At 37.4% G+C, this 16100-nt stretch overlaps 1 protein-coding gene across 1 annotated transcript in view; it reads left to right on the forward strand.

The window, feature by feature from the left end:
* Positions 1–16044, forward strand: part of RAD17 (RAD17 checkpoint clamp loader component) — a 30378-nt gene extending 14334 nt beyond the window's left edge. Inside the window, exons 11-18 of the mRNA XM_041767024.1 lie at positions 1358–1469; positions 4314–4499; positions 6378–6463; positions 6583–6729; positions 8589–8738; positions 10456–10576; positions 12941–12998; positions 15285–16044. Coding sequence (XP_041622958.1) covers positions 1358–1469; positions 4314–4499; positions 6378–6463; positions 6583–6729; positions 8589–8738; positions 10456–10576; positions 12941–12998; positions 15285–15549 — 1125 coding nt within the window. The 3' untranslated portion in view covers positions 15550–16044. The remainder of the gene's footprint in view (positions 1–1357; positions 1470–4313; positions 4500–6377; positions 6464–6582; positions 6730–8588; positions 8739–10455; positions 10577–12940; positions 12999–15284) is intronic.
* The last annotated feature ends 56 nt before the right edge of the window (positions 16045–16100 follow it).

Consider the following 16100-nt stretch of genomic DNA (forward strand, 5'->3'; position numbering starts at 1 on the left):
GTGCTCTAAATTGTGTCTACTATCAAGAAAATGTTTCCTGGCATCTAGGTACCTCATCAACAGTCCTACTCTACTTTTCTCCTATTGTCAGGTTTTTTTATTGTGGTGAAAAAAACATACATTAAATTTACCATCTTAACCATTTATTTTCTAATGTTGTGGAGATATACTTATCACATAAGTTTAAAGTGTACGGCATATTGATTTGATATACTTACATATTGCACAATGATTACCACTGTGGCATTACACAACACCTCCATCACTTAATGTAATTACCATTTCTTTTTTGTGGTGCGAAGATCTCCACTCTTAACAGTTTTCAAATATTTAATAATACAGTATTACCAACTATACCATCTTAATTATTTTTTAAGTGTACAGTTCAGTGTTCTATATATTAACATTGTTGTAAAACAGCTGTTGTCTTATTTATTTATTTATTTACTTACTTATTTAATTTAAGGAGAAGCAGGCTCCACACAGGGAGCCCGATATGAGACTCGATTCTGGGACCCCAGGATTACGCCCTGAGCCAAAATCAGGTGCTCTATAGCTAAGCCACCCAGGCGTCCCGCTGTTGTTGTCATTTTTATTTATTTATTTTATTTTTATTTTATTTTATTTATTTTTTATTTTTTTTATGTTGTCATTTTTAGTGCATCATTTTTTTCTGTCTTTCAAATAATGATGGAACTTCTCCCAACAGCACGGTTCTAGGGGGCCCTACTGCTACAAATCGACTAGATGTTACATGAAACGGAATTTTTTTTTTTTTTTTTTGCACCCCTCAGATAGTAACTGAAGGAAATCTCCAAGGGAGTGGTTACTTTGAGGATTAAACAAAATTATGTTATGTACAACACTTAATGGAGTAAATAAAAACTATTAATAGTAAGAAATTAGAAACAATGGAGTCCAGTAATAGAAGAAGCAATTATTATGGTGAGGTATTACATCATTAGTGTTGTGAGAATATTTAGTAACGTGAGAAAATACAATTTAATGTCAAAAAATAACAAGATGCAGGGGTGCCTGGCTGGCTCATTTGAAGATCATACAACTCTTGAACTCGGGGTCTTGAGTTGGAGCCACCACGTTGAGTGTAGAGATTACTTTAAATAAGTAAGGGCAGCCCCAGTGGCTCAGCGGTTTAGCTGGGCTTCAGTCCAGGACCTGATCCTGGAGACCCAGGATCGAGTCCCACATTGGGCTTCCTGCATGCAGCCTGCTTCTCCCTCTGCCTATATTTCTGCCTCTCTCTCTCTATCTCTCATGAATAAATAAATAAATAAAATCTTAAAAAAAAAAAAAGACCTAGAAACTAGTTTTTTCAAACTTTAATCTTTCATTTTAGAATGGAGGAAATACTATTATCCCTGATAAAACTTCTCTGGAGTTGCTTTGTCAAGGATGTTCTGGTGATATCAGAAGTGCAATAAATAGCCTCCAGTTTTCTTCTTCGAAAGGTAACTGTGAAAGATAAAATTTTTACAGCATTATTTAGGTAACTAACTTCCTCTTAATTTGTGAAATGAAAATAAACCATTTTAACTTTTAATTAATATATATCTCCATCTACTGTTTGTTTTGAGACTTCTATAAAATCATGTATGTGCACATGCATACACGCACCCCTGTTAATATGTCATTGTATGTATCTGTATACCTGAGATAAAACCTAATGGTTTTGCTACTTTACTTTTTAAAGTTAATTTGGAGGGCAGCTCGGGTGGCTCAGCGGTTTAGCGCCGCCTTCAGCACAGGGTATGATCCTGGAGACCTGGGATCGAGTCCCACGTCAGGCTCCCTGCATGGAGCCTGCTTCTCCCTCTGCCTCTCTCTCTCATTCTCTCTCTCTCTCTCTCTGTGTGTGTGTGTCTCATGAATAAATAAAATTAAAAAAAAATAAAGTTAATTTGGATGAGACTTCTTGGGTGAAAATCCTGGCTCTGTCATTTACTGGTGACTAATCTTGCAAATGACAATCATTTTGTGTCTGCATATTCACACCTTTTGTATGAGAACCTCTCTTAGAGTTGTGTGAAAAGTGGATGTGTATTCCAGTGCTTGATATAGATTAAGGAGTCAATAAATGGAAAAAAGAAAAAGGAGTCAATAAATGGTCAGCTGTTAATGAATTTTATTTTATTTTTTTTTAAGATTTTTTTATTCATGAGAGACACACAGAGAGAGGCAGAGACACAGGCAGAGGGAGAAGCAGGCCCCATGCAGGAAGCCCAATGTGGGACTCCATCCCAGGTCTCCAGGATCACGCCCCGGGCTGCAGGGGGCGCCAAACCGCTGCACCACTGGGGCTGCCCTGTTAATGAATTTTAATAGTATTGTGCTAAAGGGCTCCTCGGTGGCTCAGTAGGTTAAGCATCCAACTCTTCAGCTCAGGTTGTGATTTCAGGGTTGTGAGATCAAGCCCCAGGTGGGGCTCTACACTGGACATGGAGCCTGCTTAAAGTTCTCTCTCTCCCTCTCACCGTCCCTGCTTTGTGCACGTGGGCATGCTCTCTCTCCAAAATAAATACATTTTTTAAAAAATATATAGTATTGTATGTAGGTAGGTTTGCTTTTTATTTATTTTTAATTTATGTATGATAAATTTAGCAAATTGTTTTACCTTTATTGTAAAAAAGGGTGCAGTATCATGCCGTATAGAGATCGCATAGAGGCTCCTTAGTGGCTCAGTTGGTTAAGTGTCTGACTCTGTTTTGTTTTGTTTTTATTCATGAGAGAGAGAGAGAGGCAGAGACACAGGCAGAGGGAGAAACAGGCTCCATGCAGGGAGCCCAACATGGGACTCGATCCTGAGTCTCCAAGATCACACCCCGGGCTGAAGGCGGCGCTAAACCGCTGAGCCACCTGGGCTGCCCCAGTGTCTGACTCTTGATTTTAGTTCAGGTCTTGATCTCAGGGTCCTGAGTTCAAGCCCTGTGTTAGGCTCCAGATTGGGCATGGAACCTACTTTAAAAAAAAAAACAAAAGGGCACCTGAGTGGCTCAGTAGCTTGAGTGACCAACTCCTGGTCTTGGCTCAGGTCATGATCTCCTGGGTCATGGGATGGAGCCTCATGTGGGGCTTGGCACTCAGGGAGTCTGCTTGACGATTCTCTCCCTCTGCCCCCTCCCCCCACTCACATGCTCGCATGCTTTCTCACTTGCTCTCTCAAATAAATCTTTAAAAAGTTTATATAGAGAGATAGCACATGGTTTCTTGCACATTGTCCTCATCAGAAAACATTTAACCAAGCACCTTACTTGATATTTCACACTGAAGAATTGACCTTGAAAAATTAAAAGCCATCTTTGGAGCTCTCAAAATCTATTTGAAATCCTAGTATCTACCTACAAGTGAAACTTGTTTGTTTAGGTTACATCTTTCCTTTTCAAAATAACTGAGAGAAAAGTAAATAGGCAGCATAATACAACTGAAACTGGAATTCTCATTCAGGCACATAAATGTAAGTGGTGCTTAGGTTCACTATTGGAATTATGGGTTGAGAAGTCTGAAGTAAGCCAGTTTACAGTCCTAACTACCATTTATAATGTTATTATTCTGAGCTCAGAAATTTTAAACGGAAGAAAATATTTTCTGAGTGGGTCAGGAACTGTATTCGCAATCATATATTTTCTCATTTAATTCTTGACCAGCTTAATGAGATAGACAATAAGAAAAATAAAACCCAGATCCTATGTTCTGTCTGCTCTTCCAGGCTACTTAAGTGATGCATTCTGGGTTTTGAATGGTAGATTTACCAATGAAATGTCAAAACAGGTCTATTCATAAATTGAAGACTGCCCAAATGAGTAGAGAGGTAATACAGAATAGCTGTTGAACATGCACTACAGAACTGTACGGCCTGGATTCAAATCACTCACTAGCTGATGACCTTGAGGCAGTTACTTAACCTCTTTATATCTCCTATCTTTAATGTGTAATAATAATAGTTCTCCCCTAATCAAGTTGTTTTGAGGATTTAATTGGCTAATACATATCATGCACCAAGAACAGTTCCTTGCACAAGCAGTACCATGAGAAATCAAAATGATAGGCCTGTATTAGAGAATATGTCATTTCTATGTGTGAAACTTTGAAATCTATGTCGTGAGAGATTTTATTCCATTTTAATAACATAGCAACTCAAAGCCGACTCTTACTCAGTTCACATACTTTATAATTACCATTTATTAGAAAAATATATTTTAACTAAAATACTTAGTGTTACTGTATATAAAATATTGTCAGTTTTTTCATATTTTAATTTTATTTTCAATATTGTCTCTTGGGTGTATATTATTTAGGAACAAACAGTTTATGGCCAAGGAAGAAAGGAATATCTTCAATAAAATCAGATGCTGCGCTGTCAAAATCAAAACGAAGGAAAAAAACTGATAGGGTTTTTGAAAACCAAGAAGTCCAAGCTATTGGTGGCAAAGATGTTTCTCTCTTTCTCTTCAGAGCATTGGGGAAAATATTATATTGTAAAAGTAAGAGAATCCTATATGTTTTTTTTTTTAATCTGTTAGTCTTACAACTGACATTAAATACCAGTTTTTGAAAATGTCACTTATTTGGCAGGTAGGGCTAGGTCTGACACTGTTGGGCAAGGGCTAAGACAGAGCAGGTGAATGTATTTAGAGCATTTTTGGACTATGGACAGGATTAAATCTAAAAGCTGTAGACTCAATCCCTGACTGTAAATCTTTAAAAATATAGTTTGCTGCAGGTAAGACATCAGGTTCTCTAGAATTTTAGCAACAATTGGTGGTAGTCCAAAGCACCCTTAGACCTGAACTCTGGACACGAGGACCCTAGGCAAATTGCCAGGTAGCTTCAGGCTTCTTTGTATCTCTTTACATTTCTCTTCACTATTGGCTCTGTCCCCCAACCTCCTGTTTCCCTCCTGTCTTTAATGCCTGCTTCACCTCAGTCCTTCCACCTGGATCACTGATGTCTAAGCTTCCGAATTGTCTCTCCTTTCAATAAAATCCCAAACTGGTTTTTTTATGTGGAAAATAACAGTTCTCAGGATGCCTGGGTGGCTCAGTGGTTGAGCGTCTGCCTTTGGCTCAGGGCGTGATCCCAGAGTTCTGGGATCGAGTCCTGCATCGGGCTCCCCGCAGGGAGCCTGCTTCTCCCTCTACCTGTGTCTCTGCCTCTCTCTCTCTCTCTGTAGAGTCTCTCATGAATAAATAAATAAAATCTTAAAAAAAAAAATAGTTCTCTATCTGCTGATCCTGAAGGAAGAGAATTAGGATTGGGGCGGTGGGGTCAGACATGCTTTTGTATAGATTGAAACAATTCATACAAAATTTCGAAGGAAACTATTGCCATAGTTGGGAATCGTTTTACCTGTTACAGCACTGAATAAATAATCATAATGGACCATTGAGAAAAGTTCTATGTGTACAATGTCCTCAATTTTCTCCCAGGTAGTTTTTCATACCTCTTGTAGAATAGCTGCTTTCCTGGGTCACAAATAGTATGTGAACCAAGCATTCACTGAAGTTTCATGTTTATTACACTTGTTATTATCTGAGACTATTTTCTGGTTGCCAAAAACCCACTTGTTCTAAACGACTGTTTTTAATCTTCCTATAAAACTCTGAGTGCCTCCCATACCCATTTTCCATATTCTCATCTTCCTTGCCTCTTTGTCCTCTATTGTCTCTCTGTATTTCTGCTTCATTGTCTCTTCACTGCAGGCATCCTTCTTGTTTTAGGCTAATATCTCTCAGTTTCTTCTTTCCAGATGGTTGAAAATTTGGGATTTCTATATGGAAACCTTCATGCCACCCGAACCGAATGAAACAGGCATCACTTAGGTGAAAGTGAAGACATACCCCTGTCCTTGGATCCTCTTACCTCTGAATAGCCTCAGTGGCTATTCCCACCAATTATTTTCCCTCTACTCTTTGTTTTCCTTCTCAACATTCATTATAACTTCTTGTATCAGGGAACAGGGTTCCTGTTCTCTCATGCAGAAAGCAATCTCAGCCTACATAGTAGAGAAAACAGTAAAGATTTTTATATTGAGACTGAGGATCAAAGAGGAAAGCAGCTCAGAGCTGAAAAGGTGAAATGCTGCAGAGCACTTTGAGAATTGGAATATTTAGTTTAATAATCCAGGCATCAGAATTCTAATTTGAGTTAATAGTGATAATGAGGCAACTCACTGTATATATAGTGGCAAGGCACGGTAATAGTGAAGCAACTCACGTAAGCCTCCAGTTACTTTGTTTTTTTTAACATCTTAGTGTGTTTGGTATTATGTGCCTAAAGTGCTGAAAAAAATCTTCATATGGGTGGTTCTATGTAACTATAGGATGGTGTTATTTTTAGTAATTCTAGAAATTTTTTTACAGGAGCATCTTTAACAGAATTAGATTCCCCTCGATTGCCTTCACATTTATCAGAGCATGAGCGAGATACCTTACTTGTTCAACCTGAGGTACAGTCTTTAATAACGTTTAGTACTTCGTAGAGGATATATATTATTTACATTTGTGGCTATATACATTTAACCCCTAGATTTTTAGCTAACTTATATGTTTATGCTTCTTTTTATAGGAAGTGGTAGAAATGTCACACATGCAAGGAGAGTTATTTAATTTATATCTTCACCAAAACTACATAGATTTCTTCATGGAAGTAGATGATCTTGTGAGAGCCAGTGACTTTCTGAGTTTTGCAGATATCCTCAGCGGTGACTGGAATGTAAGACCATTTGAATTAACTGTTTTTGGTTATGAATGTTTCCTCAGATTTGAGAAAGTTTGCTTTTATTTCTCATTATTTGACATCTTACATAACATAACAATAATGAAATTAATTCATCCATCCCAGTGTTTGACAGTGGTTAATTTGACTTTTTTGGTGATAACACCAATCTTTTCTAAAGTTATTTTCTGATTATAAAATTAATATATAGATTCAGAAATTTTGACAACCATTGGAAAGTAGAGGGGGAAGAAATGTGCTTTTTATACTTTTTTTAAATAATTTTTTTACAAATTTGAAATAATTCACTATAAAATTTGTGTTATTCCTTAACATTTTAGCACGGCTCTGATCAATGCAATAGCTACTAGCCACATATGACTATTTATATTAGGTTAAATTTAATTTTAAAGTTCAGTTCCTCAGTCACATTGGCCACATTTCCAGCATTTGATAGCTACCTGTGGCTAGCAACTACTGTGTTGAATAGCTACTGTGAATAGTTTATTAAATAACAAATATTTCTGTTACAGAAAGTTCTTTTGCATAACACTGTTTTGATAATGTTTCTGTGTTATAAATACTGAAATAGCATTAACAATTAAAATTAAGAAAGATATAATAAAAAACATGTATGATATAGTTTATTATATTTAGAGTTTCATTATTCAGCAGTTGCATTTAATTCTTCTTATATTCTTTTCTACTTTGAAATTTTCTAACCTATAGACAAATTGAAAGAATAGTATAATGAATGTTTATGTACTCTTAGCTTTTGCTCACCAGTTTTTCACATTTTACCACATTTGCATAACCTCTTTGCGTTTACACACTTGTTTTGGCTCAGTAGTTGGGAAAATATTGCAAACATCAGACCACTTAATGCTTAAGCATATATAAGGACATTGCCCTTTTTACAACCACATAGCATTTATCACACTTAAGAAAAATAACATTCATTAAGTAATATACGGTCCTTATTCTGACTTCTTTAATTGTCTCAAAAATGTATTTTAAGGGGCACCTAGCTAGTTCAGTCAGTAGAACATGCAGCTCTTGTACTTCTGGGGTTGTAAGTTTGTGCCCCACATTGGATGTAGGGATTACTTAAAATCTTAACTTGATCTTGGCCAAAAGGCTGAGAAGCAATAAAAAATAAAGTCTTTAAAAAAAAAATGTATTTCGGGCAGCCCCAGTGGCGCAGTGGTTTGGTGCCACCTTCAGCCCGGGGTGGGATCCTGGAGACCCGGGATCAAGTCCCACGTCAGGCTACCGGCGTAGAGCCTGCTTCTCCTTCTGCCTGTGCTTCTCTCTGTCTCTCATAAATAAATAAATTAAAATATATATATATATATATATATTTATATATATATATGTATATATATATGTATTTCAAGTTGTTTTCACCATCCACATCCAAAATCCAGCCAGAGTTCAAAGATGCTACACAATTGATTGTTGTGGTTCAATTGAATTTGATTTAGGTAATTTTATAGCATATTATTTTTAGGGGTGTGGTAATACTAGAAAAAGGAAACACACGCAAGGGGTATCTGGGTGCTTGGTTGGTTGAGCATCCAACTCTTGGTTTCAGCTTGAATTTGATCTCATGGGTTACCAGGAACCCTGCATCTGGCCTGCAGTTGGCAAAGAGTCTGGATTCTCTCCCTACACCCCTCCCCCTACCCACATGCGTGTGTGTATGTATGTGTGTGTGTGTGTGTGTGCTGTCTCTAAAATAATTTTTTTTAAAGTGAACATAAATCAAGTAAATATGATTAGCGGTTCTTTGACATCAGAAATACCAATTGTAAATCTCTTATTTTCTTTATTTTACACTTTGTCTCCTTTTTTAGACACGTTCTTTACTCAGGCAATATAGTACATCCATAGCTACGAGAGGTGTGATACATTCCAACAAGGCCCGAGGATTTGCTCATTGCCAAGGAGGAGGATCAAGTTTTCGACCCTTGCACAAACCCCAGTGGTTTATCATAAATAAAAAGGTAAAAAAAGAATTATATACTTTTTCTTTTTAAAGATTTTTTATTTATTTATTCATGAGAGACACAGAGAGAGAGGCAGAGACACAGGCAGAGGGAGAAGCAGACTCCTTGCAGGGCGCCCAATATGGGACTCAGTCCCTGGACCCCGGGATCATGCCCCAAGCCGAAGGCAGATGCTCAACCACTGAGCCACCCAGGCATCCTGAGTTACATAACTTTTAATAGGTGAACTTTATGTTATGTGAGTACATCTCAGTAAAGTCATTTTTTTTTTAAGTTTTGAAAAAGTGTTTTTTTATTAGTAAGAAATAGTTGCTAGCACCCACAATTTTCTTAGAATTATAGTAAGACATATAAAGGACACTCTTCTTAAATGCCTCATTATTAAGGAAAAAAACACTCAAAATTTTCAAGCACATTATTTATTGGTTGACTGTTACTGAGTTCATACTATCATTATAATGATCTTTTAGTTTTAGTTGCAAATAGGGCACCTGGCTGGCTCAGTTGGAAGAGCCATGTGATTCTTGATCTCAGGGTCTTGAATCAAGAATCAAGTCCCCATTGGGTATAGAGATTCCTTTTTTTTTTTTTTCTACAAAAGAAAGAAAAAAATAAATCCTTGCTTTACCTCTAACCATCTGGACAGGATGATAGGATATTTATCTAATGTGCACTTAGTTTCCACAGCTTTAAATGTGGAGGATTGGATTAAAAATTTAAAAAGTAGCTGGCCCCAAAGTTGAATACTGCACACAGGAAGGTGTTTTTTTCATAAATTGTCCGTCTTTAAAAAATAAGTATAATAATTCAGATACGGATTTCTAGCTCAGAATTCCTGGACTCTCCTGAAAATAATGCAAAGTAAGGCAGCACTGGTCTGTATTTTTCATGGCAGCAATCTGATGAAGCCAAGTAGCATCTGTCCCTTGAAGGTGGGAGTGGTGGGTACTCCCCTCCCCAGCTGTCTCACTGGACTGATTTATATACGTGCCTGTCTCCTCCAGCATCTGAATTTGTGGCCCTAAACTACATCATCTCTAATATGTCTTCCAAGTCATAAATCATACAGTTAAATATGAGCTTCTAATTCATTAACTGAGACATTTTTTCCAACAGATTTCTTAAAGAATTTCATGACGTGTAACAATTTATGTCCTTTATTGACTTGCTTTTCTCTTTAGAGCACGTGTATTAATTTTGCCTTGTAGAGTTTTTGTTTGTTTTTTTAAAGATTTTATTTATTCATGAGAGACAGAGAGAGGCAGAGAGACAGGCAGAAGGAGAAGCAGGCTCCCTGTGGGAGCCCGATGTGGGACTCCATCCCAGGACCCCTGGATCACGACCTGAGCCAAAGGCAGATGCTCAACCACTGAGCCACTCGGGCGTCCCAAAGAAATTCTTTTACTGAGAAACAATATCCTCACATAGTTTGTGGTTATCCTTATAAAAAGAATTTCTTCAATTGTTAAGGGTTTTTTTTCCTTCTACCTAAGTCTCTTAAAAAATTCTGATTGCTATTATGTAAAATATGGAATAGTCACGTAGGTGGAATGCTTTATTATAAATAAGCTTAGGATAGTTACAAAAAAGATAAAGTATGTTTGTGTCATGTAAACACACTTTGTAATATAGTAAACTTAGTGTGTCTAGGAATACATCTCCACGTTTTTTAATTTTATTTTTCACTTCATCTTTTTTCTTTTCTTCTGTACAGTATCGGGAAAATTGCCTGGCAGCAAAAGCACTTTTTTCTGACTTCTGCTTACCAGCTTTATGCCTCCAAACTCAGCTGTTGCCATATCTTGCCTTGTTAACCATTCCAATGAGAAATCCAGGTAATAACATGAGTTTTTATTTATCCCAAGAAGTAGTGTTTTATAATTTTATCCTTCTGTAGGTCAACTCATTGCTATATTCTAGTGAGGCTAAGTTGTTTTCCCTTCATTTTTTAACCCAGAATTAATACATGTTTTTGATTTAAAAAGGAAGGAAGAAGTCAGTACAGAAGTATATAAAGTAAAAATTACAAGTCCCCTATAACCACTGGCAATTCCTTTTGAAAGATTGGTATGAACTCTACCAGACTTTTTTCTGTACAGAAACAAGTATTATGCATACGCTTTGACATATATCACTTACCATGGATAGCACTCCATATTTTATAAGTGCTCAATCAGCTCCGGAGGTTGGGAAGTCCAAGCAGATCTAGTGTCTAGTAAAGGTCTCCTTCCTACCTCACAGCCACCCTCTTGTATTCCTACATGGAGAAAGCAGAGCAGAGAGCACTCTCTCATGTCTTTTTCATAAATATCAGAAATCCAGGATCATTTTGTACTTTCTTTGCTCTAGTCCTGGAAATAGGAATTTCAAGGAGTGTTTGTTCCTTTTAGTGGAAGTTGTATTTAGAACTTAAGATCTGGCGGTGCCTGGCTGGCTCAGCCAATAGAGTGAGTGACTCTTGATCTAGGGTGTAGGGGTTGTGAGTTCAATCTCCGTGTTGCATGTAGAGCATACTTATAAAGAGAGAGAGAGAATTTAGGATCTGGGCACTAGGTATGTCATTGCTTCTAGAGTATCATTGTGTCTAAGCTGTTTCAGTGGAACAAAGTGGGAAGTGTGTATGTATAAACCATGAGTTCACACCAGGACATTCAATTTCAGTCCAAGACCAAGTTTATTCTCACCTTCCCCAGTTTAGTATCTAGTACTAGTTTAGACTACCTTACGTTGGAATTATCTGGAGAATCATTTACCCACTGGTTAAAAATTCAGATGATAGGATTGCAACTCAGTTTCCCATATCAAAAAGCTCTTTTTAAAAAGTCCCAATTCTGTTCTGTAGTGGATCTTTAAAAAGGTAAGTATTCAAGGTCAATCTACAAACTTTGAAAGTTTATAAATTCTGCAAAAAGTAAGATGTTTTGGGAGTGCCTTGGCTGACTCAGTTGGTAGAGCATGCAACTCTTTTTTTAAAAAAGTATTTATTTATTTATGAGAGAGAGAATTTGTACACACAAGACAGGTGGGGAAGAGGGGCGGGCAGAAGGAGCGGGAGAGAGGATCTTAAGCAGACTCAGCACTGAGCATGGAGCCCTCGGGCTCCATCCCACAACACTTGGCATCGTGACCTGATCTGAAACCAAGAGTCCGACGCTCAACCCACTGCACAACCCAAGTACCCCAAGAGCATGCAACTCTTGATCTTAGGGTGGGAGTTCAAGACTCACGTTGGGTGTGGAGCCTACTTAAAAAAAAAAAAAAAGACATTTTGGTTTTTCTTTGTATCATTTCATGCCATTTCTTTATTTACTGTGTCATTTTAGACATTTATTTTTTACTCCTTTCTCTTTGTCTTACACTCTGGTCCTCTGTTAGTGTTTGCTGGAATGCTTATAGCATTCCTCTGATAATTTTGTTCATTTTGCTCCATTTTCTCTTCTCTTGGATTACACAGTATTTATCAGTCTTGTTCAGGTTGACTGACTTTCTTCTGCCAGTTCAGACCTACTGTTGAGCCCCTGTAGCATGTCACTGTTCTGGGCGAGTGCTCACGTGGAGGCGGCCCCTGATCATCACGGCTGGGCCCCTCTGTCCTGTGCGGGAGCTTGGGCAAGGGCCAGCGCATTCCAGGAAGAGGCAGGATTCTCAGCCTGCTGTGCTACTAGGATAAAGCTTCATGCTACAGTTGGACAGAGGGAGTCCTGAATTCCTGGCTATCCACAGGAAGTAGGGGGTCCTATGGGGCCTCGGCTACAACCCCCACCCCGGAGTAAAGTCTCTCTAGAAAATTACTCTGTAAGACCCAGCTGTCAGTTCTTTTGGGTGTATGTTCAGAAGTGGAATTGCTAGATCATATAGTAAATCTGTCTTTAATTTTTTGAGGAGCTACCTTACCATTTCTGTAGTGATTACACCATTTTACATTTCTACCAGCAATGTCCAAGGGTTTCAGTTTCTCCATATCTTTTCAAAACCTTTTTTTTCCTTTTTTTTAATAACAGACACCCTAAAGGATATGAAATGGTATCCTGTGGTTTTAATTTGATTTTTTCCAGGGATTTATGATTTTGAACATCCCTCCATATTCTTGTTGGCCGTTTTTCGGGGGGTGGGGGGGGCACTTGTATATATTCTTCAGAGAGATGTCTTTTTAAAGTTTTTTTTTTTTTTTTTTTTTTTTTGTTAATCTCTTGTTTCAGCTCAAATTTCTTTTATTCAAGATATTGGAAGGCTTCCTCTGAAGCGACACTTTGGAAGGTAAGCTGATTATTTTAATTTTCAAAGACTTGTTACTGAAATGTCCACTGACAGTTGTTCATTCAGTATACAGCCAGTAAATTTATCTGTAAAATCTAAGAAATACATATTATTCCCCGTGATAAATGACCATATGATTGCATTGTAGACCCATCATTTTATTACATGTAACAGCATATTTTCACTAGCTCACAAAGGAATATCAGGCCAAATAGAATCATGGAATCATAAAAGCAAAGGAATCTTTATGATCTTCCATTTAATAAATCTTGCATATCTAGAGACCCCTTTTCACCTTTTCTGCCCAGAGGTGTTCGTAGCCTGTGTTTAAAGCCTGCAGTGACCAGAACTACCACAAAATACTGCCTTTTTTTTTTTTAACTTCTTTCTCTTAAAAGATTCAGACAAATTTTGTTTAAAAAGTAAACATAAAAAAAAGAAAAAGTAAACATAGAGAGGTAAATCTGTATCTGTGCTGTTCATTTTATTACAAATCACTTCTAGGCTAATTTCAGTGATTAACACAACACCTATATTTCATTTCTACTTAGGTTATTTGTAAGGTCAAATTATATACTCGGGCTTTTGAAAAATGTTTAATAAAAGGGCTTTTTAACTGCTATTACTGGTTCAACTACTTGATCTAACTTGGGAGACAGGATTTGTCAGAGCTTCTAATTGCAGTCATTCATGATGACCATATTTAGGGACGCCTGGCTGGCACTGTCAAGATAGAGTATGAGACTCTTGATCTTGGGGTTGTGAGTTCAAGCCCCACATTGGGTATAGAGATTACTTAAATAAGTAAATAAACAAACATGATGACCATATTTAACATCAATGATTCATGTTAATGATATTAAATATTAATATTTAGCTTGATAGGTTAATACTTAATAGTTCTATAGTTTCCTGTAATACAACCTGTACCTTATTTTGTACATTTAGCTTATTTCCAACTTTATCATAGTTTTCCTTGTAGCTTTAATCATTTTGGACATCAAATGCTATTTACATAAGATGTATTCCTAGAAATAAAGTTGCTAATCAACAGATACACACTTTTCTGAAGCCTTTGCTGGATACTGCCAGATTGTTTCCAAGAATATTTTATCAATTTTATGTTCACTTACAATGTATCAGTATATTCTTTTCTCCTAACTCTTGACACTGCTGGGTTTTTATTAAAACCTTTTTAAAAGGTTTTGGGGTGCCTGGCTGGCTCAGTCAGGCATAGGCCATTCTTGATCTCAGGGTTGTGTGTGTGAGCCCAGCGTTGGTTTAAGATTACTTAATAAATAAAACATTAATAAGGGCACCTGGGTGGCTCAGTTGGTTAAGCACCTGCCTTTAGCTCAGGTCATGATCCCAGGGTCCTGGGATTTAGTCCTTACTCCAAGTCCCTCCACAGCAGGGAAACTGCTTGTCTTTCCTCTGCCACTCCCCTTGCTTGTCCTCTCTCTCTCTCTTTCTCTCTGCCAAACAAATAAAATCTTAAAAAAAAATTAAAAATCACTGCCACTTTTAAAGATGATGGTAAAGTAATGATAGTTCATTACGCTAACAGTTTTTAAAATCATTAATTAGGTTGAACAATTTAGTTACCATTTGTATTTTTTATGTAAGTTGCCCATGTTTTATACTCATCTTTCTATTTCTTTAGAGTGTGCAAGCGCATCCGTGCTCACAAGGTTGGGGAGGGGCAGAGGGAGAGAGAGAGAGGGAATAATATTAAGAGAATATTAAAGACTCTGAGATAATGACCTGAGCCAAAATCAGAAGCCCGTTGCTTAACCATCTGAGCCACCCAGGTGCCCCTACCCATTTTTCTATTCAATTTATTTTTTTCTTTTTTATTTGTAAACATTCCTTAGTTAAAGACGTTAAGTCATTTGTTTTGTAAGTTGTAATGATTTTTTTTCATTTTGTCATTTACCTTGTGCTTTTGTTTATATAATTAAACTAAAGGGTTTGGGGCACCTCCATGGCTCAGTGCTTGAGTGTCTGTCTGCTTTTGGCTCCAGTCGTGATCCTGGGATCGAGTCCTGCATCAGGCTGATGGCAGGCAGGGAGCCTGCTTCTTCCTCTGCCCATGTCTCTGCCTCTCTCTGGAAGAAATAAATACTTTCTAAATAAGTAAATAATAAACTAAAGGGCTTGGCAAAACAGTGAGCAGAGTCCAGATAAATGAATGACTGGAGAAAACATAATTCTCACATGCATGGTATAATTTAAAGGTACCCCCTTTTTTGGTTATTATTAATGCTTGTATTATGAATCTGGCAGGTTGAAAATGGAAGCCCTGACGGACAGGGAACACGGACTGATAGACCCTGACAGTGGAGATGAAGCCCAGCTTAATGGAGGGCCGCCTGCAGAGGAAGCTCTGGGCGAACCCACTCAGACTGCTGAGACTGAAACGTGCTGTCTGCCTTGGAGTCAAAATAGTGGAAGTGAACTGCCCGCCAGCCAGCCTCAGACGTTTTCAGGCCAAGGAGACGAGGAAGAAGAAGAGCTGGTAATAGAAGACTATGAAAGCGATGGGCCATAGAAGCCAGCCTGCTGCTCATGGTGCCACTGGCAGATTCATGTTCATTTTACTCCGTTGTATCTGAACAAAGATAATATACTTTTCAAGTGAATGACAGTTTAATTCTCCACTCTTGTAGTATTTCAGCACAAGAAACTGATTTCTCTGTCATCTTGAAGTAAACAGAAGATCAAGCCTCAATTTTTTTTCTAGTATTTATTTAGTCTTGTGTCTGGTGTTGGGAGAGGTCAGTGTGAATGAAGTGTGTTTGAACATTATGCCAAATATCAAAAAATGTGAAGGAATAATTTAGAATACTAAGACTTTATGGGGTTGTAAATACGAATTATGAAAGTTTAGTATGCAATTGAGTGTAAATAAATCTTGTGCCTTATCCAGTTTCTCTATGGTCTCTGACTTCTCAATACCATTTTTATATGCTGTACAGTGGACTACTTTAGATGCTTTTTGGAAAGTATTTACTTAATTTATATCAAAATTAAAATGTTGAATTTCTTTTCGTTTCTTCTTTTAATATTTCCTAATATGTATTGCCGGCGAGGTATCATTGG

This window comes from Vulpes lagopus, chromosome 8 (genome assembly GCF_018345385.1).
Source record: "Vulpes lagopus strain Blue_001 chromosome 8, ASM1834538v1, whole genome shotgun sequence".
Lineage (NCBI taxonomy): Eukaryota > Metazoa > Chordata > Mammalia > Carnivora > Canidae > Vulpes > Vulpes lagopus.